The sequence below is a fragment of the Melopsittacus undulatus genome, chromosome 3 (assembly GCF_012275295.1).
Source record: "Melopsittacus undulatus isolate bMelUnd1 chromosome 3, bMelUnd1.mat.Z, whole genome shotgun sequence".
Lineage (NCBI taxonomy): Eukaryota > Metazoa > Chordata > Aves > Psittaciformes > Psittaculidae > Melopsittacus > Melopsittacus undulatus.
This window is the reverse complement of record NC_047529.1, coordinates 72877044-72900992: the sequence shown is the minus strand read 5'-3', so window position 1 is coordinate 72900992 and position 23949 is coordinate 72877044. Positions and strand designations below refer to the sequence as shown.

General features: G+C 37.6%; 1 protein-coding gene across 1 annotated transcript in view; it reads right to left on the bottom strand.

Annotated features, from left to right (window-relative positions):
• PEX7 (peroxisomal biogenesis factor 7) overlaps window positions 1–23949 on the bottom strand; it is a 43639-nt gene that overhangs the window by 3211 nt on the left and 16479 nt on the right. The window contains exons 6-9 of the mRNA XM_005154825.3: window positions 23544–23650; window positions 23023–23136; window positions 18817–18872; window positions 8945–9044 (exon numbers count right to left, since the gene is read on the bottom strand). Of these exons, the coding sequence (XP_005154882.2) occupies window positions 8945–9044; window positions 18817–18872; window positions 23023–23136; window positions 23544–23650 (377 nt within the window). The remainder of the gene's footprint in view (window positions 1–8944; window positions 9045–18816; window positions 18873–23022; window positions 23137–23543; window positions 23651–23949) is intronic.

The window sequence follows — 23949 nt, the reverse complement described above, 5'->3', positions numbered from 1 at the left end:
GGGCTGATCCAGCACACCACAGTAAATAAATAGCATAAAAAAAAGCTGCAAGTTCCTACAGTTTTTATTTTAATCAATGAGATGATGTTACAAACAGGCAAAGAAAATTCTGTTATTCTGTGATAAGATAAAAGACAAATGATAATTGAAAACAGTCACACATTATTTCCATATAATTCTTTGCCATTAGAAATCTGAAGGCACATAGGTTTGTCTTTCTGTGAAAATGTCCACTGTTCTGGGGACAAATTTTACTCTCAGATTGTAACAAATCTCACTGATTTCAGTATTTAGAGGGTGCATGATTTACTTTTTTAAGCTGTCACACAAACAGAATGAAGGGCAGTTTATTTCAATTGCAAAGGACTATGTGAATTATAACAGAATTGTATTACTGAATATTTTGGACATCTGTATGCCATGCAATTTTAATTATCATTTATGAATACTAAATTGCCCTTGTAACTATAAAATAGAATTCTACTGTAGCAACTTTTAACTATCAGAAGTTGACAGTCAGAGTTAGATAACTAGAGCTTAATTGTAAAACAATAATATTCCACCTTACACTGACTGGTAAATTACATCAATAAAAAATGCAAATAGAAAAATCATTCTAAACCTGATAATTCTAATTATAACTAAAGCTACATGGCACAAAGGAAGTCTAACAAAATGACATTTCCTACTTGCTTCTAATGCTTTTATTTCACTAGCAAAATTGCAGTACTAGTATATATGCTAGGAGTACTGCACTGTTATTACTGCAGAATAAGCATCATGCCAAGTTATCTGCCAGTAGAGATTTAAACAAGTCTATTTGAAGCACATAAAATGGAGATAGCTGTATTTCCCCCTAAGTAAAGCCAAAAAGCAAGCAAACAAATGAAAAACTGCAGTCATCACAGGAAGCTGATTGCTTGACTAGAAAATCATAGTTTAACCCAAATGAAACAGCTATCCTCTATTTTATTGAAGTGTTTATCCTTGTCCCAGAGTATAACAATGTTTCCCACCAACTGATTTAATATTGACATGCATTCATTTATCAAACCCATTTCCATTGACTAACTGATTTGCTTCTTTGACAGGCCCTCTATTCCCTACTCATCACAATTGTCTTGCTTTGCAATAGACTTAGACCTTTTCAAGCACCTGAGGGCAATCCATTCAGTCTAGTGCAATTACCTGCATGACATTCTGCTTCTTTACCATTCAGAATCAGCAAGAAAAACAAAAGAAATCTCTCAAGGTAGTAGCTAACATTTTTTTTCCAGTATTTGGAGGTGTAATAAACCCCTAAGCTCTAACCAGGATTAAATACATTAAAAGAACAAGTAAAAAACTTTATCTTCAGTAACCCTTTAGGGAGCCTTTAGGAAGGGGTTTCATCAGAAGAAAGTACAGCCCTCTCTAGATTAGTATTTCTGGAAGTATCTTGCTGCCACTCAGCTTCCAGAGTGCTCATAATAAATCATAGGATAATACATAAATGTGTCTGAGAGTGACCCAGCTGTCTTCTCAGCTTCTCTTCATCCCATCCCATTTTCCAATAAAACTAATAAGACCTGTCTTTTTTTTTGTAGAAGAGACAGAAGTATTCAGCTCCTCACTTCCATTAACACTGTGATTCCCTTCCTCTTTTAGCTTATCTTCTGTGTCTTTTCATACAGAATTTAATGGTCTATTTACATCATTATGACGTATTTTTGTGGGGTTCTGACCATCCTCTGTAAGTGTGTGGGGTGGAGATTAAGTAGAGATAAAGCAAGCTATTAGGTTTTCTACTCATCAAATCACATTCGCAGGTGATCGTTAAAGCTAGTTGGTTAAGTGCATAATGACTCATGCATGAGTTTAAATGCATTCAATACCTGTTTTGTACTAGAAAATCCAAACCACTAGTGTGATCTTTTGCTTGGTCCACAGTTGCCAGGCTGAACTGCTCATGATGCCTAATTTTACATGAGAGTGGAAGTGACAGGAGTTGGTACATTAAAACCCTTTTATTTCCCATTGGAAATAATACCATTTATTACTTTTATTTTTGAAAAAAATGCGCATTTTTTTAATTATTGTTTCCACTAACAGACAGAATAAACCCAGAAATTCTTATAAAGATATAGGTTCAAATGACAGTTATTGGAAACTGACATTCCAAATACTGCTTAAGAAATCCATTTTTTTCTTGAGGAGAGGGAAGATAGAAGACTTGAGGGGCATTGTTTTTTAGATTGCAAAGATATATCACAAAGAACTGATCTGAAAACCATGGACCTGTCTCAACATTTGTTTCATTGTTCTGACACAGGCAACAGGAAGACGACTTGGTAGTTGTGCTAACAGATTTCTAAACACAAGTCTTTTGAGTGTGCATTTCATCAGTTACATGTGAAGCAAACTGAGGTGTGGGTGCAGGTTAGAGAGAAACCCTTGGAATCTCCACAGAATCTGTAGCAATTCTTCTGTACTCCATGGCTTAGGGGAAAGACATTTCCCCAGTTTTTCAAGGACTTTTTTTAATTGATAAAATCTTCTGTAGAAGACACACTGGAACTGCAAAATGTCTTTCTGTGCTGATATTAAGCCTGGTGACCCCAAAAGCAGTCAATTTACAAGCAGTGAAACTGTGTTTTCTAATGAACCTACCCAATCTTCAGCCTCATCCTTTACCTCAGAATTAAATTTCTTCCTTTTGGGATATAATCACAGATAAGCCAGTGAATCAAATACAATGCACAAGCAACACATTTACTGAGTAAGAGACTACTGCCTCCCACCTCTCTGTAGTACTCGAGAATCAAAATTAAAGTGCATTTTCCTCTCCATACACTTAACAGCTTTCACTGAATTGTGATACCAGACACCTTAGGATGAGACTTCTGCGGATAATGGCAAAGAATGACCATTACTCATGAAAGGCTAGCTTTGACTTTCACAAGGAAAGCTTAGTTTTAACATTTTGGAAAAGACATACATTAACCACCAATAAGAAATGTCAACTACCTTGCCCCCTTTCAACTCTGTAAAGTTGTTCAAACTAGTTTAACATTTGCAACTGGTTAAATTTGATTTCTCCTTGAAAAAAATGCCACTCTGAAATGAAGTAAGTAGGATCCTTTTATCTCAAAGTATCACTAACTATATACTCTAGTAGCATCCTGGAGAAGGACCATAAGGAGAGACTAAAATGAAGTAGGAGTGTGATAGCCACAACAGCTGGGTGAAAGCTAACATTCCTTAGCAATTAAGTGTAAAAGACAGGAGCAAGTAACCAAAAAAAAAAAAAAAACAACACCACAAAACCAGATAAAGTCTCTTTTTTTTCCTGTACATTTCTACAAGCTGTAACTCCATTTTTATGTGAAACAGTCAATTCTGGGCCTGTTGAGAGCGCACAATTAATTTAAATGAACAGTAAAATACACAGCAAACCAACCTCTCTAAAGACATCTTCTGCTTTTATACTTGGCTATATTGGTTAAGCCAACATCAGTGTTATGTGGACTAATCTACTCTGGAGGAATAGTTACATAAGGAGCCATACACAGAGGGCTAAAAAAAACAAGTTTGCCTCTCCAAGTATGCTGACACAAACAGCTATTTAGACAGCTAGCTGCCCATTTGTAGTACAATTACCATCCAAACACACACAACCACAGTAAAAGAAAATCATAAGTGACCACTATGTTTTGTACGTAAATAGTGTTGTACAGAAATTATTCTAAAACCTAAACTTTAACACACATTCAGATAACAGATGATTTTGGACCAGAAAACTGACATTTATTTTATCCTCATTTGGTACAGAACTGTTTTATTTTCCAAAGAGAGCATCTCAGTTTTGTATATTGTTGATATATACATATTTATATCCTGATCTGATTATCCTGATATATATATATATATCTCCTGATCTGATTAGGCATGTCACAGATGTCTGATGTTCTCTTTACATATCAAGTGTTCTAAATCACTACACCACTTGCTATCACTTCTGTTGAAAATTACATATCCTTGCAATTTAGGAATGTCACTGTTCAAAGTCTAAAAGTATAGAGAAATTGAAAGATTCTTCCCGTTCCCATTAGATACCTAATCCTGTTCTCAGACAGAAAGCTTGGCTCAACGGAAAGCATTAATTTTTACTTTCCACTGGCTGGTTTACAGAGTTTAGAACAGACAGGATGTGTAGGCTGAAAATGGGTTTCACACAGAATTCAGAGCTTCATTTTTTCTTACGTTTGTGTAAGCAAAATATAGCTTTACTACTACAACAGAAAGGGCTGGGTACTCATGACGCATATACATATTTTCTATTCTTTATGTACTTACTGAAATAATTTCAGAATGAAGACAAGAAGTGAATGTTCACAGTATCTGCACTTTTTATGTCTCATTGGTGGATTGCCTAAAAGGCATTTGAAATTAATTAAATGCAAAGCAAAATTAATAAACTAAATTTAAAAATAATTCATTACTGCCATAATACATTCAATCTATAACTGAAGAAAAAGGCTGCCTTTAAATAAAGCTGCACAAATAATTCATCAGAACATTCACAGATCACAATACAGCGAGAGTAAGTGTCAGGAGAGAAATAAGTAACACGGTGAGCTACAGAGTACAATTCCATGTATGGTCTAGCATTATCAGTGAGGAATAGTACAGAGGTGATTACCATTTTCATATTTTCTATATACATCCTTTGTTTTTCTTACCCCCAACCTCTGGAAAGAACTATCATGTCTGCTTTAAAAACTTCATGCTCTTAATGCTGCTGACAAGGTAAATGGATTTGTACCATTCTTACTACTGTACACCATTACAAATTTAAAAGATTTTTGGTGCTTAGGGTCTTGTCACTGTTTTTGTGCATACCAGAGCTACTTTGGCTGAAAGCTGCAGTTGGAGGCATTTTCTCCTAGATAACCTGCCCTGCAAGCTCTCACATTAGCACTTGCAGTTTAACAGGGAAATACCCTGAATATCATGAGGATCATTTCCATTACTGCTTTGCACTGTAGAATGCACATTTATCTGTGCACCTGAAAGTTTGTTAGGTAGTTATCTGAAACTGCTATGCACCTGACACAAACATTAAGGTGGAAAAAAATCCAAACCAAGCAACAGCTGATTTTATCAAAATGCAAAGCTTTCAACAAACATTTACATAGTGACAGATACCCCAAATTAGATATCAGAATCTTAAACACAAAGGAGTTTTCTCTTTCATCCAGCTAATGACCTACCTTTGCAATCTGGGACCCATTTGTTATGAACAGATCTCTCTCCCACCTCCCATTAGGAGGATACTGTACAAGAACCAGCTTGCTTGCATGTAGCTACGCTCTGCCTGTGGATTCTCTTCAAAGCTTAGTGAGTTCCACAGAAATATCTAGTTATTCCTAGACTAGGTACTTAATCACAGTATCTATTTTGAACACTTTTTCAGAAGTACAGACTCTTTTTTCTTGACTTCAAAAATGCTCATGTTCATTGGGCAAAACCAAATATCATCTAGTTAGAAAACAAAAAAATCATTAAAAATGAAAGCAAAGGTTAATGACCAGAATGGTACTTAATTTCACTATAAATTAATAGCTTGTCCATTACAAAGTACTGTGCATGCATGGAGGAGAGAAGCAGTTCAAATCTCAAGTTGCAACTCCTTATAATGCACACAGTGAAAATCACAAATATACAAACGCATGAGAAACAATGAATGGGGCTCATTATCAGGTCTTGATAGAGAGCAGACATAAAAGCAACCTACATATTAGGAACAGCAACATAAAATTTAAGCAAATAATCTTTGTTGGATTGAAGTAGAAGCCTGGGAGAGACTGCAAGTGCTCATATTGGAAGCAACTATTCAGTTCACAGCATAGACTGGTTTGGATTGGAAGGGATGCTAAAGATCATCTACCCCCCTGTCATGGGCAGGGATACCTTCCACTAGACCAGGTTGCTCAAAACCCCATCCAACCTGGCCTTGAACACTGCCAGGGATGGCGCAGCCACAACTTCCCTGGGCAACCTGTTTCAGTGTCTCACCACCCTCACAGTAAAGAATTTCTTCCATATATCTAACATAAATAACACAGAATAGTTAGGGTTGGAAAGGACCTTAAGATCATCTAGGACCTTAAAAAAAGGACCTTAAGATCATCCCATGGGCAGGGACACCTCACACTAAACCATGTCACCCAAGTCTCTGTCCAACCTGGCCTTGAACACTGCCAGGGATGGAGCATTCACAACTTCCTTGGGCAACCCATTCCAGTGCCTCACCACCCTTACAGTAAAGAATTTCCTCCTTATATCCTGTTTATATCCTTTTTCAGTTTAAAACCATTCTGCCTTGTCCTGTTCCTACATGCACTTCTAAATGTACCTCTCCAAATTTCCTGTAGGCCTCCTTTAGGCACTGGAAGCTGCTCTATGGTCTCCCTGGAGCATTATTTTCTCCAGGCTGAACAAACCAAAGTCTCTCAGCCAGTCTCCATAGCAGAGGTGTTCCAGCCTTCAAAGCATCTTTGTGGCCCCCTCTGGACTTGCTTGAGCAGGTCCACGTCCCTCTTGTGTTGGGGACCCCAGAGCTGAACACATTACTCCAACTGGGGTCTCATGACAGCAGAGTAGAAGGAGAGAATCACCTCCCTAAACCTGCTGGGTATGCTCCTTTTGATGCAGCCCAGGACACAGTTGGCTTTCTGGGCTGCCTTTCCAGTTTAGAGACAAGGATGACATGCAGGACTGTGTCAAATGCTTTGCATGAGTCCAGGTAGATGTTGTCAGTTGCTCTTCCCTTATCCACCAATGCTGTGACCCTGTTGAGGAAGGCTGCCAAATTTGTCAGGCACAATAAGCCCTCAGTGAGGCCCTTAGTGAAGGCTGGCTGTCACCAACCATCCCCTTATTGCCCATGTGCCTTATCATAGCTTCTAGAGGGATCTGCTCCATGATATTGCCAGGAACAGAAGCAAGACTGACTGACCTGTAGTTCCCTGGGTCTTTTTTTCCTTTTTAAAACTGGAGGTTATGTTCCCCTTGTGTTCATTCTTTATCTTGCAGTTGCAGTTTAATTCTATTGCAGGTTTTTAAACTTCTTTTAAAAAAACAGAATGTATATATTTTGCATTGCTGTGATAGCCAACCTGCACAATACACTAAATCAACTCAATAGAAAAAAAAACCAACAGAGGAATATTAAAACTTGTAGATGCCAAACTTCTGTCTGGAAAGCATATTGGCATAGAGTGTATATGGATACATGCCCCAGATTTACAGATCTTGTCCAACTTTGGACTTGTAGAATTTTTATGTGGATAAAAATTACCTGCCTTATGCACAAATGATGCAGAAATGCCTTAATGTAGATAGGTATGCACACCACCACTTTCCTTTTTCCAACATACAAGTGCACAGCAGCTGTTTGCTTTCAATTCATTATCTCTTATCAATGAGCATTTACTTGGCCTTTTATCTTGAAGCAGTAACTCCAAATTTGACAGATAAATCACAGAAAAAGACATAATATCTAGCCAGACAGTCAGAAACACCATCTACTGAGACCCATTCTGTAACACATAGGGCTCTTTGCAACAGGCTTATAATCAAGAGGTAAACACATCCTCAATACAAAATGAAGAAAAATCTTCTTGCCTCATTCAGATTCATGGCAAAACCCACACCAACTTCACAGAAAGCTGAACTAGGCTCAAAGCAATGTAGCACTGGAAGGCCCTAATGCACTACACTATGCTTGCTACTCCTTCTGGGCCCAATTCGCCATAATCATAACTATGCACTGATTTGGGATGAAATTTTAATTTCCAGCAACTGGCCTTTATCTGTTCATGCCCTTTCCCAATGACAAAATAACCTCACACTTGAGAATTTTTTTTTCAGCCTTACAAAACTCCCTTATGTGGTTCACAGCATAACCACATGAATGACCAGAGTTAAGGGAGCAAGCAGCCAGGCAGGAAACTCTTCAAGCACGCACTTGGCTAGAATGGTTCCACATGCATTAAGCTAATTATTTTGCCAAACTTATACCTTTCTTCTGCATCCTTTTATCAGTAGCAGAAATTACAATGGCTTTACTTGCTTTGTCCAATCAGAATTTCAAGCAGATGTTACAAATCATTTTTATCTGGGGTAAAAAATTAATTTCACTGTGAATTACAAAGTAATCTAGATGCAAATGATGTTTGTGGTACATTAAATAGTGCATTAGTTACAGTTAACTCAGTAACAGTAATGTCTGTGTGAAAACGACAGTCTCTCATTTTAAAGAATTTTTTCTGCCCTTCCTGCCTGAAAAAAACAGTTCTTACTACAAACAACAATGCTCTGTTTACAAAGAAGAAACTACAGCAGCAACAGAAGCAGAGGAGAATTCTGCCACAATCAGTTCAGAAATAAGTGCCATTCATAAAATGGGTTCCACTCATTCATGTCATTAGCCAAGGGTCATTAGCCATGTCATAAACCAAGGGGTTTAGAAATCTAATTACATATTAAGTCTATTCTAGTATTACAAATATTCTGACAGGTATCATGTGTGACACTACCAATGTTTAACTTGGCATTCTAAGTAGATGAAAGAAAGCTCTATCTCAGCATAGCATTCTAAGCCCTTCTCTATTGCTCTTCCTTCTGAAACAAAACTACCTCATTTTCCCTGAGCTCACTAAATTTTAGCTGTCTGATTTTACAATTCTGTCTCTCCTGCCCTTCTACCCAATGCAAGTAACTACTTTATAAATAAAAATGGACCTTAAGTGACATTTATTTAATAAGCATTCAGCCAGACTCACTTCCAGAAGCTTTCTGCACCCTGGTGGCTCTTACTCAAGATCTGAGTCCTACAACCCAGCCATGACCACAGTGGCTATAACAGGCAAATGAAAAGTAAATTCATCCCAGCTCTTACCTGACCACGGTTGTGAAGACTTAAGTCCAGTCCACATGTAAATTCAGTATGATGCTCAACTGTTTCCAGCAAAGGGTTAGGCTTGGAAAAGTCCCAGAATCTATAGAAGGAGGGAAGAAAGGAGAGGGATGGGGGAATAAAAAAAATAAGAAAAATCAAACAAATCACAATTAAAGTAATTGAAAGTCATTTAAAAAAATATAATGCAAGATATTGACAAATCTGTTGCTGCCAGGATATTTAAAAAAGCAAACTCATCCACTTAGGACACATAACAAATCATACTCTTGCAAAGCCATCTGCTGATCTGCATAAATTAAACTCCACTGGGCAAAACCATCTTTGTCTCCTATTGCAGAAACTGAGATCAAAGTTGGCACCAAAGAGCAGTCTTTGGGAGATTATTAAAACAGAACAAAATGTAGGTTAGCATACTCTTATGTTTCTTGATGGCTGGGGAATTTTATCCCTGAAAGACATTAGTGCAAATTATAATTTTGCTCAGTTTTTCATCTTGTTCACTATGGAGTCTTTATTTACTGAAAACTGCACATTCATTTAGAAATACTGGTCATTCCCAGTGTCAAATTTGAGACCCACCTTAAATTTGTTCCTATAAAACAAATTTTATATTATAATTTATTAATAAATTTGTACTACAAAGATCAGCTGCATTATGCAGTTAACACCTCTGATTTGTATTTCAAAAAGCATTTTTTCCTTTGACAGAAATGCTCAAAAGATTTCTGAAGTGCTCTCATTACCCCTTGTTAGATGCAGTGTCCACCAATGCAGTTAACAACATGGATAAGACAGATGTAAGAGAAGATGGAATGAAAGTATAGGTACAGGTAGCCTCGGTCATGAGCAAATGACTCGGGAATAGAACTTTCAGATAATAACACGCTGACAAGACACCATATGATGGCAGAAAAGAAAGTTTTGTTTTCTTTTAGTTTTCTTTTTTGCATGGTATATACTGCTTAGAAAAGTCCACAGGACACAAAGCACAGCACATTTTGTGGGCCGGCTGCTGTAATCAAATTTTCTACAGCTCAAATTTTCACACAGTGGTCAATTGGATGCTTTTCTTCTTCTGCAACAAGCACAGAGGTCTCTCGGCCTTGCTCATACTGGGGAAGGTGGTAATACTTAATAAGAACAGTTCATTATCAGACCAACTACACTGAAAACACTGTAGGTTCAAACCAATTCAGGTAAAATAGCAAACACTGGAGCCAACAGGGTCAGTTTGTTTAAGGCGTAGATGTTACTTCCTTCATAAACGAGGAGAGTGGTATCAGCACAATGGCTATGCCATAGCAACAACCCTCTTAGCTTTTTCCTAGTACCTGAGATCTAAGATAAATAACTTATTTTGCAAGAGAGAGGAGCAAAAGACCACCTCAGCATTTTCATCCTCCCACATTGGTTTCTAAGGTAATAAGCAGATCTCGTTGTTTCTAAATAATAGTGGTGGCCTTCCTTACCACATTAGCTCTATACTAAATCTTGAAAGACAATATACTTATAACTGAAAACTAAGATTAAAGGAGACAAATTCTGATCCACATGAACAAAACTTAGAAAAGACTTTCTAATAAATTTAAAAAAATCATAGGGCAATTTGGTGTTTCTTGTATGAAGTCATGTTTGCAAAAAGTCAGAAGCAGTACAGAGTTTAAGAGTACTGCAACTTAGTTCACATTCTACAGACTGTCCAGGACATTTTTTTATATGTGAAAATAATTACTAGTGAAAGCCCCAAAAAAGAAAATGGTTCTCAGGACTGAGAACCACTTATGACTAATTAATGATGCCTTTCATATCAACCGTACAGTTCAAAGTGAAAAACAGTCAGCAGCCCAGCTTCCAAAACTAGCATGGTGACAACAATATTTTGCTCAGAGTGAATTTCCATTGCATTCTGAAGACTGAAAGCACAATGCAGGTTTTCTAATACAGTGTTTACCCCAGCAGGATAGCTGTAGAGCAAAATGAAGATGCATTCATAGTACAAATAGGTGTGCTTGCATTACTTTAATTGTAGGTGTATCTGTGCAGTTGGCAGTATGAATTTCAACAGGAAGCCAGACAATCACATAGGCTTTTAGGGTCTCTTACAGGTTTGTACAGCCTGTACAATCACAGGTGTGCCACTTGGATGGAACTGCCAGTTTTAGCCATATTATGTACATTAAAACTAGCACTCACAAGTGCAGTCACATCCGCATTGACCACAGAAACCCTGCAACCTATATGAGTGCATTTTCTTAACACTTTTTTTCACTGGAACTGTTGAAAGTATTCCTTTTCTCTCATTTCTTGATAGTTTCTTATTTGTCTTATGTGTACTTAACATGCACGTATACTGCAAGCAACTGCTTATTCTAAACAACCCATTATGCAAAGACAAAAAGCTTGTCTTCGTACCACCCACAGCAGTATTACAGAAATCTATCTTCCTCCCCTACCAAGACACTTTTAACAACCCCCGTTATTGTTTCTCCTGCTCCCTACCATGTCCTCCTCCCTACTCCACCTTCACATCTCCTGCCCCTTCACTTTTACCACTGGCTGGGAAAAAATGGCTGCAAGTATCATTTCAGGTTCCAGTGTCTGTGCAAGAAAATACAATGCATGTGTTGTGGCAGCCTATTGCTGCGTGCTGAGGAGTCAGCAGATCAGCAAGCACATTAGACAGGTGGTGCTTGTCTTTCATCTTCCTTAAGGTAATACTTTGGATTTCCCTCTCTTGTATGCTCATGAATTTTCAGTAAATTTGTACAGGCCTAGCAAATTTAGACAACTTCCCTGTCATACCCAATTAAGTTTTCAGTATGTTCAAATGTTACTTCAGGAAACATTTCAGGGAAAATGCACAGATGGTAGCACAATTAACACAATTCCTGAAAGTCCACTTCCTTCTGGGAAACAAAATATTTATGACAAATATGTACTATCATAGAATCATAGAATAGTTAGAGTTGGAGAGGACCTTAAGATCATCTAGTTCAAAAGCTTTACTGGTGTTCTTAGGTTTTGAATTATGATGTCTTCATACATTGTATTTTTAGGGGGCTGTGAATCAGCTATTTAGAGGCTGTTTTCAATAAAAACCAACTCAAAGACTAATGCCACCAGGCACTTGCACCCACATCAGGCAGAAGTTACAGTATGGATATGGATGTATATAACCAGTAACTTTTCAAGCGCAACCCAGAACTTGGTGTTAGTCTACTACCCATATATCACACATTTAATTTTCCTGCTCCCATTCTCTAATACCTGTGCAAAGATAGCTTCCTGTAAAAGTTCTTGTAAACTAGAAAAACTTGTGTCTCACCATAACTTAGTGTTAAGCTACTTTTGGATACAGGATAATCAGGGAAATGTTGTTACTTCAGGCATTAACTGGGAACTGAAAATGTAACTATTTCCACAACAGTAGCTTTTAGAGATTATTTCATTAAAGTTACAGTAAAGCATCAACATTATGAAGCTGCTCAGGTACAGAAGAAAGCCCTTATTCGAAGTATTATCTTCCATAAGCATGAAAGAAAAGAGGCGGAATTGCTTGAGAGCCAAATCAAATGGAAGAGAATCCAAAAAATTAATTCTGAAATAGGTTTTACTTTTGAGTTTGCTCCAGTAGCATAGTTCTTCCCTAAGGACTCAATGTATATGCTTTATTTCAAAGTAACTTTTGCTAAAATTCTCACTTCTTAGTTTACTTCCTATGAATTGAAATGAGAAAACAAACCACCTATGGGAGTATGACCCTACATATGCATCATTGGCTTTTCTTATTACATGTGTAAGTTGATGTCCTGAAAATGAAATCCCATACATTTTGCTATAAGGTAAAATAGCAAGTTACCTGTTTCAATTCTTCAGCCACACTATAACAGAATAACTTCTAAGAACAACTTAGTTACTAGCCTTCATAATATTCCTTCTGATTCTGAAGATCTGAAAACTCACAAAACTTACCATTAACTTTAATACTTTACTCCAAACAATGATTGAGAATAACTCTCATCATCACATGCTTAAAGCCATAATATATTTTAATCACCACCCTACTGAGGTACTAACCAAAGATCCTAAACCAGAAACAGAGTGCCCTGAAAAACAGGGCATGCACAAAATTAAGACATTTCTTGTCACTAAGAAGCTTCATCTGATTTAAGAAATCCAAGTGAGAAACTCCATTTAGGCAAGTATATGCTTTCTCTAGTACTTTTAAATCAAAACAAGGTGCAGGCCAAGATGCAGCATTACATGCTAGTCTAATCTAGTAAAAAGAAGACATAAGCCTTCATGGGCTGGGTGGCATGCAAGAGTAGCAACTTCGCTGCTGCTGACAGACAGTAATTTAGCATAGTTATGGGACTGAAGTTATCCATCTAACTCTTTGTTCCCCAGTTTCTCCCCAAAACAGGAATTAACTAAAAGGGGATGGCAACTAATAACTTACGGACATATGTGTTCTCATCAGAGCTTTTAGATATTCCCCATTCTTTGGTATCATAATCCTAGACTGGAGCTTGAGTTCATTTTGAGACATGCCCCACTCTTCATCAAGCAATGGGAAAAGTCAGTTGACAAAAAATGGTTAAGTCAGATGCCTGAGAAATACAGAAGTGGTTGTCACTAACATACAGATAGTACTGTAGGTATGTGTGCTGTCTCTCAATACTTCTGTTTCCTTATCGGTCCACACAAAAAAACCCCTTGACTTCGCCTTTCAGACAGAATACGTTTTGTAGAAGAAGATTAAAATGTGTTTGTATGACAGAAACAATAGATAGCTTCACAACCAAAAAGGAAAAGGGGATTATTTAGAAGAAACAAGTTGCCCTTTTCAAAGAAAAAATATTCAGACACTGCCATAGTTAAATATTCAAGTCTAAATACTTAAAGATTTTAATTACAAATATTTAACACTTACACAGACCAGGTTTTTAAGAGGAAAAAGAACCCCAAAAAACAACAAAATATCATTTTGCTGTTTTTTTCAACATTATAGTGCTATTTGCAGCACCAGAAAATTTATTTTCATATATAAAATATATTATTCTATTTATGAGATTGAATCATTTGCCGAGTAGTTCCTGTGACCAACACTCCTAGTTCTCAGAGAAACTGCATCTTGTAATATTTATTTCAAAACTAGCATGTGCAGGCAGGAAAATGCCAGTGAACTTAAAAAAATACAAGGACCTGGATATTCATTTATATGTCAAAATATTTACCACAAAATTTTAATTATTGTTTTAATCCAAAAAGAACACATGTAAGAGAACAGATATGCTTTTTACACTAGTGTATGAGTTATTTTGACTAATTCTGTAGTTGCAAGAGACAGTTACATTGTAAATGAAAAGTACACGAAGTTCTGAATTTTGTTATTTTCACCAGATGTCATGCCCAAAGCTCTGACTGGCACTAGCAACTGGGGGAATTAAAAAGAGCAAATGAGCAAACATCTTTCCACCCTGGGAAAAAAAAAAAAAAAAAAAAAGGAAAAAAGAGAAAAAGCCAACAAGGACAATTAACTGCAGTGAAAACCAGAGCAGCATTACTGCACAAGTTCTCAAGATTTCTTTTGATCCAAGTTACTGAACTTGTACTTTGTGATGGAGAGCTGGAGAGAGTGGTTTACCTTAAAGCATCTTGAAGAGACGGTGTCCAGTATAGTACAACTTTCACCAAAAATCATCTTACTGCCTCAGAGGCAAGCTTCTGTGAATGCATTTCAAGATTTGGCCTGATACCAGCTTAATGAAGTCCTATAATTTATCAAATCTTTTCTTCAGAGTTTGGTGAGCACTGTCTGTGAGTAATGCACCAACATGATTTTCTTTCAATACTGAAGAGAGTCCAAAAGTACAGAACAGTGATTCCAGTAAGAGATGACACAGATGTTCTTTCAAACTGAATTTTGATAGAGATAACATTTAAGAACATGCATGCAGATCTAAATAAGTTCTGGAAATATTAAGTACTTTGTGCGTTTCCTGGATTTTAATGATTCATTTCTATTAAAACTGCTCCTTAAGTAACCTACATTTTTCCTGAACTCTTCCAAAGAGTAAGGAAATAGTACAGAAACAAATTGTTTCAATAAGGCATTTACTAGACAGGAGTTAAATCGAAATCATTACACCCAAGTATGTAAAACTCAAGTTAAAATATACCCTCTTTTCTCTTAGCACCCAGTATGAAGTTGACATGTGAAATAGTTTTCTTTTCAGTGGCTTTACCACAGTGCACACATGCAGTCACTGACTGGTTTTAGTTGGAAGGGACCTTAAATATCATCTAGTTTGAACTCCCTTGCAATGAGCAGTGACACCTACCACTACATCAGGTTGCTCAAAACTCCATTCAACATGGCTTTGAACACTGCCAGGTATGGGGCATCCACAGCTTCTCTGAGAAACCTGTACCAGTGCCACACCAACCTCACAGTGAAGAATTTCTTCCTAATATCTAACATAAATCTACTTCTTTCAGTTTAAAGTCATTCCCCTCATTACTACATCCTATGTCACTACAGTCATTATACTATTTGCAAAGGATGAAGCTAAGCATTGTTAACTTCGCTTTAAACCTACTATTTTTTGCTTTTAAATATCCAGTTATAATTATATGCCCAAATTAGCTGTTTTACCAGAAACAAACAAAACCTCTGCCTCTTACATGACAGTTGAGTAATCTTATCTAAGATTTGTATTTGTCTGGTTAAACTATAAAGCTTCAGTAACTTTTAAGATTAGAAAGCTTAAACAATAAGCTATGCTGTACAGATTTATCTACTATATTTTATTACTTACAGACAATTAAATCTAAGCTTCAACAAAATGTTAAAGAAAATAAAAGCCCCTATTATAAGTAAGCTGCTATTAAAATAACACTGTATCAATGAACCTGTTTTTAAAGGGCTGCTATATCATACTGTTCCATTAATTACTATTAAATGTGGCTAAAGTCACAGGCCTTGAGTTGATGTAGCCATGTACTGAATCTGTACTTGCCTTTTACCTTTTAAATATTTATCAAGTATTTTTGTTCTTAAATTGAAATGTATATATAGTTATGTCCACATGTGTCTGTATATGCATGTGCATATGTGACAGAATGTGTGTATGCGTATGCACGTGGAGTGGATGGTGTATCCAGTCAAATTCTCAACACTTCTAAGTGAACTCTGCTTCTTACTGTGTGTTATGCTCCTTCCTGCAAATGTAGTACAGGTACAACATGGTCATCATTTTATATCCTTTAAAGTAGATGTTCCCAGAAATGTCATTACAAATTTCCTCCATTATACAGATTACTTTGCTTGTGCCTCCTTTTCCAAAGACTTTCACCTGGCCTTCTTTGTTGTTTGTTCACTCATACTAAACATTCCAAGTCCAGCAACTAACAGTTTTAGAAAACTAAAAATCTGTACTTCATCTCTTCAACCCCACCCTCTACCTCTAGTGACAAGAAGTAATTGTTTGGAATGAAAACCAATGCCTAGTGTGGCATTTTCTGAAAATACTCCCAAGCTCTGCATTTAGAGATACCCTGGTATATGAACTAGGAGCTCTCCTCATGTTTACTGACAGCTTCAACATATGAAAATGTCAGAGCTGAAATTGCAATAGATTTCGGTACTGCATGAAGTGCATTAATGGTAAACCTGAAGGACATATAGTTGGTGTCAAAACTGGGAAGAGCATGACAACACAATCAAGTCACTTCAATGCATCAGTATGCTGATTACTAGTCTTAATGCTCATACAAGGCCATTGGAAGAAATCAATTACCACTTTTTATTTTAGACCTAGAAAACTTTTGAAAAACTATATGCTGCAAACCAGATGGCACTGCATCAGGAAAGAATGCTAACTAAGATCCCTTAAATAACCTTTCACAGACCACTGTGCAGTATTTTGAGAAGAGTGTTTTTAACATAAATAAAATTAAGCACCTTATGTAAGACAGAATGCTGGTACAGCAGCCTAGTAAGTTATACACACATGGACATCATGGCACTTACACTGTCAGGCTCCTAGCACCAACCACAACAGTGGATATCGCTGGCAAGGTGCTCCCTTTATTACAGTAAGCAAAAGAGAACAGATCTCCCACAGATGGGCCCACCATCACCTCCATCCCCAGAAAGAGGCAGCAGGATCTCCCCGCAGCCTAGGACCTGAAAGGCAACATCTCCCCTAGCACTGTTGAGGTTAGGACTCATATATGTCAAGAAGAACTCCTCCAGCAACTGTCTACCTGTGGAATGCGACCATTGTCACTGTACACTTTCAAGCCATCCCACACCATCTGTAGCAGAGCTCTGGAGCCCCTTTGGACCCCTGCATGTTTCTGTTAACTGCATTCTGGGTGATGCAATCAAGAGGTTGGATGAAAACAGTCTTCCAGCTATACCGCTCTTCCACTAAGACTTTTGAAAGTATACAAAATTCCTACAGTGCTTAACACACTAACTTCATGATGCAACTTTATATCATGTTATGGAACAAGAAAAGATTTATATAGATTTATGATTTAAAAATATTTACAGACACTGATAGCTAGCAACATTTCCCTTACAAAACAGAACCTTTCCATGTCTGGTGTCAGACCACTTAGGACATAATCAGAAGTGACACTAATTGGGATGATTTGGGCAAGTAGGATAACTGCAGTCACTTGTGAAGGCAAGAAGGCTTCTCCCATTTGTAAATGTCCTGCCTAGTATATTCAGTCCATGTTATAAAATTAAAATTCAGACTAAAGAATGTGATTGAAATATTCAAGAATGTACTTCATAGTGTATCAACTTATGACACTATGCATCTTAAAAAAGTTCTTATATGAAGTCGGACTTCTTTAGGTCTTTTAAACAGCTTTAAATCAGCTGTACTGTAAAATCCTTAGCAGAATCAGATATACTGGACAGCTAGGGGAACTTGCAGAAGTACTGGAAGAACTCTAGCATACACACTGTGAACATATTAAAGCTTCCTCCAATACTGGTAGGACAAAAAAACTTTGTTCATGAAAAGCTGAAATAAAAATATGCCATGAAAATATAAGAAGTCACACATCTACATTGATTTAAGAGGTTATTACCTTCAGATAGACACTATCACAGCCGCATACAACTACATTCAGCAGAATGATGTGAAAAGGATTACAGAAAGAGTCTGTCATAGCAGATATCATTCAGAAGAGTCACTTAGCTAGCCTTGTCATGGGTTCAGCAGTAGCTCAGGCTCTGCTAGGGAGGAGGGAGAGATAGGGCGCCTGGTCTGGGCTAGTCGGGGAGGTATTCCATACCACAGCATGTCCTGCTCAGGGAGGGGACTGGAAACCGGTCGGAAGGGAAGGGGTTAAATCTCCTCCGGGCTGGGCTTGGAGAGGGAACTGGAAGCTGGCCGGGGGGGAGTGGTTAGCTCTCTCTTCCAGGCTGGGCTTGTGTTGGCAGGTGGTATCGTATTCTCTCTCCTTGTTTATTTCCTCTAATGTTGATTTGTTAGTGGTAGCAGTAGTGATTTGTGTTATACCTTAATTGCTGGACTGATTTTACCTCAATCCATGGGAGTTGTATTCCTCCAGCTCTCCTCCCCATCCCTCTGGGAGTGGGAAGGTGGGGGGGGGAGGGGAAACAAAGGGGTGTGTGGACTTTAAACCACGACAAGCCTTTAAGTGAAGAACCAATACATTTTCAACATAGCTTATGAAGAGAGAAAACACCCGATAGCAACATTAACTGCAATTCAGTATATCCACTTTAAAACTGTTTTCTACTGCAAACAACATTGAAATAGATTATCTTTCAATTTTTGTCCAATAAAAAGATACCATACCTCACAGTAAAATCATAGGAGCAAGAGGCCAATAAGGTTGCATGGAATGGTGAAAACTGCAAGAAAACAAAACAGAACAACTTTTAAAGTAAAACAATGTGAACATATACAGTCTCAATATAAAGGTACCAAAGTTTAACTATTTAAACTGTCTTGGTAGGTACCACATCATGCTGCAACAAAACTTACTACATCAACAAATTTCTCTGCTATGCTTCTAATTACAAGGAACACTCTATGGGACTCTGGTTTGATTTCATTATAGCAGTGCCAAACAACCCTCTTGTAAAGTTAAGAAGTTTTAGGACAGTCACATAAACAGCTATCAAATTCTGCTTTTGGCTGACAAGCCAAGTATCATCTCATTATATAAAGTGAGTTTCGGAAAAGCTATGTGAGCAGTTTATTATTTTCAGAGAGAGAAAACTTGTGGCATACTACAGAGCACGTAAGCTGTATTACTGTCATCAGTTCCATGTCCTGAAGTTTTGAAATTGTTTACAGAGATGGGAAAATTGGAGATATGTTGAAAAACTGAAAACAATATAACATCACTTCATAATTTTCTCCTCTCCTGCAGGGCATTTTATGGGACACACTCTTCTGTGGACTCTTGCAGACAGGTCTAAGAACTGCAGCAATAAGGATGCAGTTACGCAAGACCTGTTCACCTTGGCTCCAGCTTTTTGGCAACCTTCATTTTCCACCTATTTTAAGGTCTGTATTTCTCAACAGGAAATAACGACGTAACTTCAGTTTGAAATGCAGGTCCCCATACCATGGTTCACATGTAAGATTTCTCCTGCAAGACTTTCTCTACTACTCACAGCTACTACAAAGTCGAAAGTAAAGCCTGGGCTACTGCCATAACTGTCCAAGTTGCCAAGAGAGCTGTGTCTGTTGCTGCCTGCTGAACTCTGCTGACAGAGTTCTCTTTACTATAGCAGAATTGAGGGATGGGCATGCTTGAACTTCACCATCCTCAGATTTCCTAAAAATTTTCCAGAGGAAAAAAAAAAAGCCAAAACGTCTTTTTCTTCTGCACCTCAGAGGAGGGAAAGAGAGGTCTGATGTGCAACAGAAACCAGTGGCAGACTTCCCACATGCCACCTTTGCATTTTTGTCCACATAGTTTCAGACAAAGCAAAAACATCTTGTCAAAGCTGAAAAGTTTTGTCATTAACCTTAAATATCCTAGAAACTTATCTAAGCAAACTCTATCTAAGTACTTAGCAGTATTTCAACACGTAAGTTGAAAGAATTTGTATAATGTCTTTCTGCTACAAAGAGAGTATTTTAAAATTCTGTTTCACTGAACTGTTAGATTCTACAATTCTATCAACTTAACAGTTGTACGTAAACAGAAGAGATGAATGTCTAACATTTCATAGATCACTCATCTAAATATCCTTTAGAGTAAACTCAAACCCCATAACTACATTTCAGTATAAGACATTGAAGCCAGCTAAGATATGAGATGGCCAAAAACACCAATGTCAAAATCTCCTGGAAAGGACTCTAGATGAACTCAGTATGCTGATAATGCCCTGTTCTGCAGTGGAAGACCACAAGAAACCTGAAGAAATCCTGACAGTATCATGGTGGGTAGAATTCCTTGACAGCCTTGGATATGACAATCCATGCAACCCCAAACAAGTGAACAGAATATAAATGACAGACCACTGAAGAATGTGATTGCATGGTTGGCTTAAGCTAATTTAAGAGTGCACTGCCACAAGACTTGTGGCTTTCCCTTTCCACTTCAGGCTGTGTGCTCCTGCTCCCCTCCTTTGTGTCAGGGCTTGCAACGATGTGGTTGAGTCACAGATTGAGACAGTTTAGTGATCCAGACAGAAATTGGTCACTTTTAGGGACAGGATTTTCAGTCAGAGCAATCAGCCGGGCCAGCTTGCTTTCTAATTGCTAGCATCAGCACAATGTAAGGGAAGGGACATCAGCAGGGACAGCTGCCTCTATTTAGGCAGAATCCAGGTCTCCATTTAGTATGACTGCTGAATCACACCACACAAGAGTAGATATGGTGCACCACCTCTAAGTGCTGGACCACATTCTCATACCTCATGTCCATAGGGACCATGTGTATCTTGAAATGGAAGCATAAAATCCTGCTAAGACAGAAGTCATGTACTCCCATACACCTCTCCACTGTACATGTAAACACACAGAACTACCCTACCACCTCCTTAAACCCAGTTAGTGAACTGATCTCAAAGGTTGGTGCAAAGAAATTCTGCAGCTGGTCAACTCCTAGTAATAATTTCAAGGCACTTTAAGAAAATGGGGAGCATGATAAAATGAAAACTCAGACAAGACAATATAAGAATATAAAAATACTCTACCTGGTTAGGCTAAGAGCCTTCAAGACCAGTGCTCTATCTTTACATAGCATCTTTGGCATTTTAGTTTGTACAGATCACCTCTGATCCTCTCACTAGATACCATTGAGAAGAGTAAGGCTTTGTCTTCTCCTTTATGCCAATCATTCATACACAGTGACAAGATCCTCCCTAAGCCTTTTCAATGCTAAACAAATCCAGCTCTCAGCCTCTCCTGGTAGGACACAGGCTCCAGTCTCTTAATCTTCTTTGTGGCCCTTTGTTGGATTTACTCCAGTATGTCTGTGTTTCCCTCATACTGGGAAGCCCAGAACTGGACGCAGCACTCCACGTGTGATTTTACTGGTGCAGTGAGTAGTGGGGAAGGATCACCTCCCTCAGCCTGCTGGCACACTCTTCCTAATGCAGCCCAGGATAATAGGGAATAGAGAAATTAGAGATGCTATCCCTGTCTAGCTCTTCTAGTATGTTTATTGACCAGCTGCTATTCATGAACCTGATGACACTGCCTGCCTATGTACCCTTCTTGTGCTGAGAGATAATTCAAGAAGTCTACAATCTGATGTGTAAAAGAAGTACTTCCATCTGTTTGCAAACCCACCTACTAGTTTCATCAAGTGTCCTTTAGTCTATTATCACAGGTTATGGTGAATAACAATTCTATATTCACTTTCTCCATTTCATCATGAAAACAATATGCTATGAATCCCTTAGTGGCAGAGCTGTTTTTCAAAGATACCACTAACTGTCAAAGAGTAAGAATGTGACAGTCTGTACTGATTCAATACTGCATTGATTCATCTGTCTTAATGGCTGTCAAATTGGACTCAAAATAATCTTGTTTAAAAAAACAAACTCAAACACCACTGCTAAATGTTCTTCTGCTGAGAAGAACATTTCACAGAGCCAGGTTAGAGCATGGTCATGCAGAAATTAAAGTACAGAAAAAGACTGGACAGCTACTACCAGTTGGGATAGCAGGCAAGGGTAGCTGGGATAAAGAGGAGCAGAAGCTTCTCTGGCTGTCTGGCCACAAACAGGATTTGTGATATGGAACTACTCCCTACAGCCACACCCTTTTCTGACAAATTACAACCTGAGCACGGTAACATTTAAAGTTGTTAGAAACACAGAAAAAATTCTAAGAGCATGTAAAGCAAAATACCAACCCAGGATAATTTTTTTTTCCTGTCAGTTCAGTCTTCCTAGAAAATATTATTAAACACACCTGTTCCTGAAAGCCTTTAAAAGGATCACATATTATCTGACTAATATAAAAAATAATAAGCACTGATTAATATAAAAATAAAAAAGTATGCATCTAGAATAAATTCTTATCAGTGGTTGATCTTGTAACAGTCAGACACAGAACAATCACCTGTAGACTTTCATGTACAAGGTTTCAAAAACTCTTTGAACATATTAACACTTTCCTCGTGCTCACAAAACTACATATTCTCGAGCTCTATACCTTCCCTTATATGAATATTGACCTTTTACAGGGAGAGAAAAAGGCACAGCACCATTGAAAAAACAAATAAGGGAAGGTACGTTCCCTCTCCCAAAGCTCCCTTGTAACTTAGTTCTCAAGTTCTTGAACACTCCTCATGGATAATATATTGACTTTGAGGATGTCATTTACTTTGAAATCCTAGCAAACTGCTAGACATCAAAATATTTTAAAGTGCTAAACTGAAGGTTTCCAAGAACAGTCAGCATAGCATCTAAAATCTTCAACACCTGTTGGGTTTTTATTTCCTAGTTATTAGATACTATAATACTGCTTTCCACAAAAAAAAAAAAGTGTAACAATTCAGTGGCGGTCAATGGGGAATAAAATACAACTTACTTTTACTCTTCTGATAGCATAGGTATGACCAAGCAAGATGAACACTGGTTGCCGGATGTTCCGCAAATCCCAGCCCTTCAAGCTACAGTCAACTGCACCAGTTACCAGCAAGTTCTGATGAGTTGATAAAACACAGATATATCAGGAAAATTTAATTATTAGATTGCAGTGAAGCATGTGTTGGCTATAAAAGTTACGTAAATCAAACAACAGAAAATAATAAATCATAAATGAGGTCTCCAGCATGTAAATTAAAAGAGAACACAGCAATACAAACTATTTCTCTACTATGGACTATTCTGTCCATAGTGGACAGAAAAGAATAATCAAAAACCTATTATCCAATTGGGCCATATATCTGTTAGAACAATGCTCTTCTGAAGACGTAGTGGTGAATGAGAGCAATAAAGCAACTAGACATATTCTTATAAAGAGAAGATGCACTAATTTTGCAGTGAAAACCCCTGCTATTTAATGAGAGTGGTTCAGTTAGGAAAACAGCTAGATGAACACATTTATACCTCATCATATTTGCACCAGTCACAGCTCAAAATCTCAGCCTGGTGGGCCGGTATCACAAGTTTGACTCGTGGGGCTTTCACATCCCAGACTCTTACAGTCTGGTCCCCTGAAACAAAAAGAAATTAATTCAAAATTGTTGAATCAGTTACAGGATACAGTTAATCCACTAGTACTTAGGGGACAACTGCTTCTCAGCTGTATGAAATACAAACTACTATATTAAGACACTCCTGCCAAATAAAGCAAGCACATTATAGGCTCAGAAGCCAGACTGATGCACAAAAAGAATCAGAACTAACTACTGCTCTTTCATTAGGAAAAAACCCAAATAAACAAAACAAAACCAAACACTTTATTTTTTCATTAACGTTTTTATTATTTTTTAAAGTCCAATTTGATTAAAAG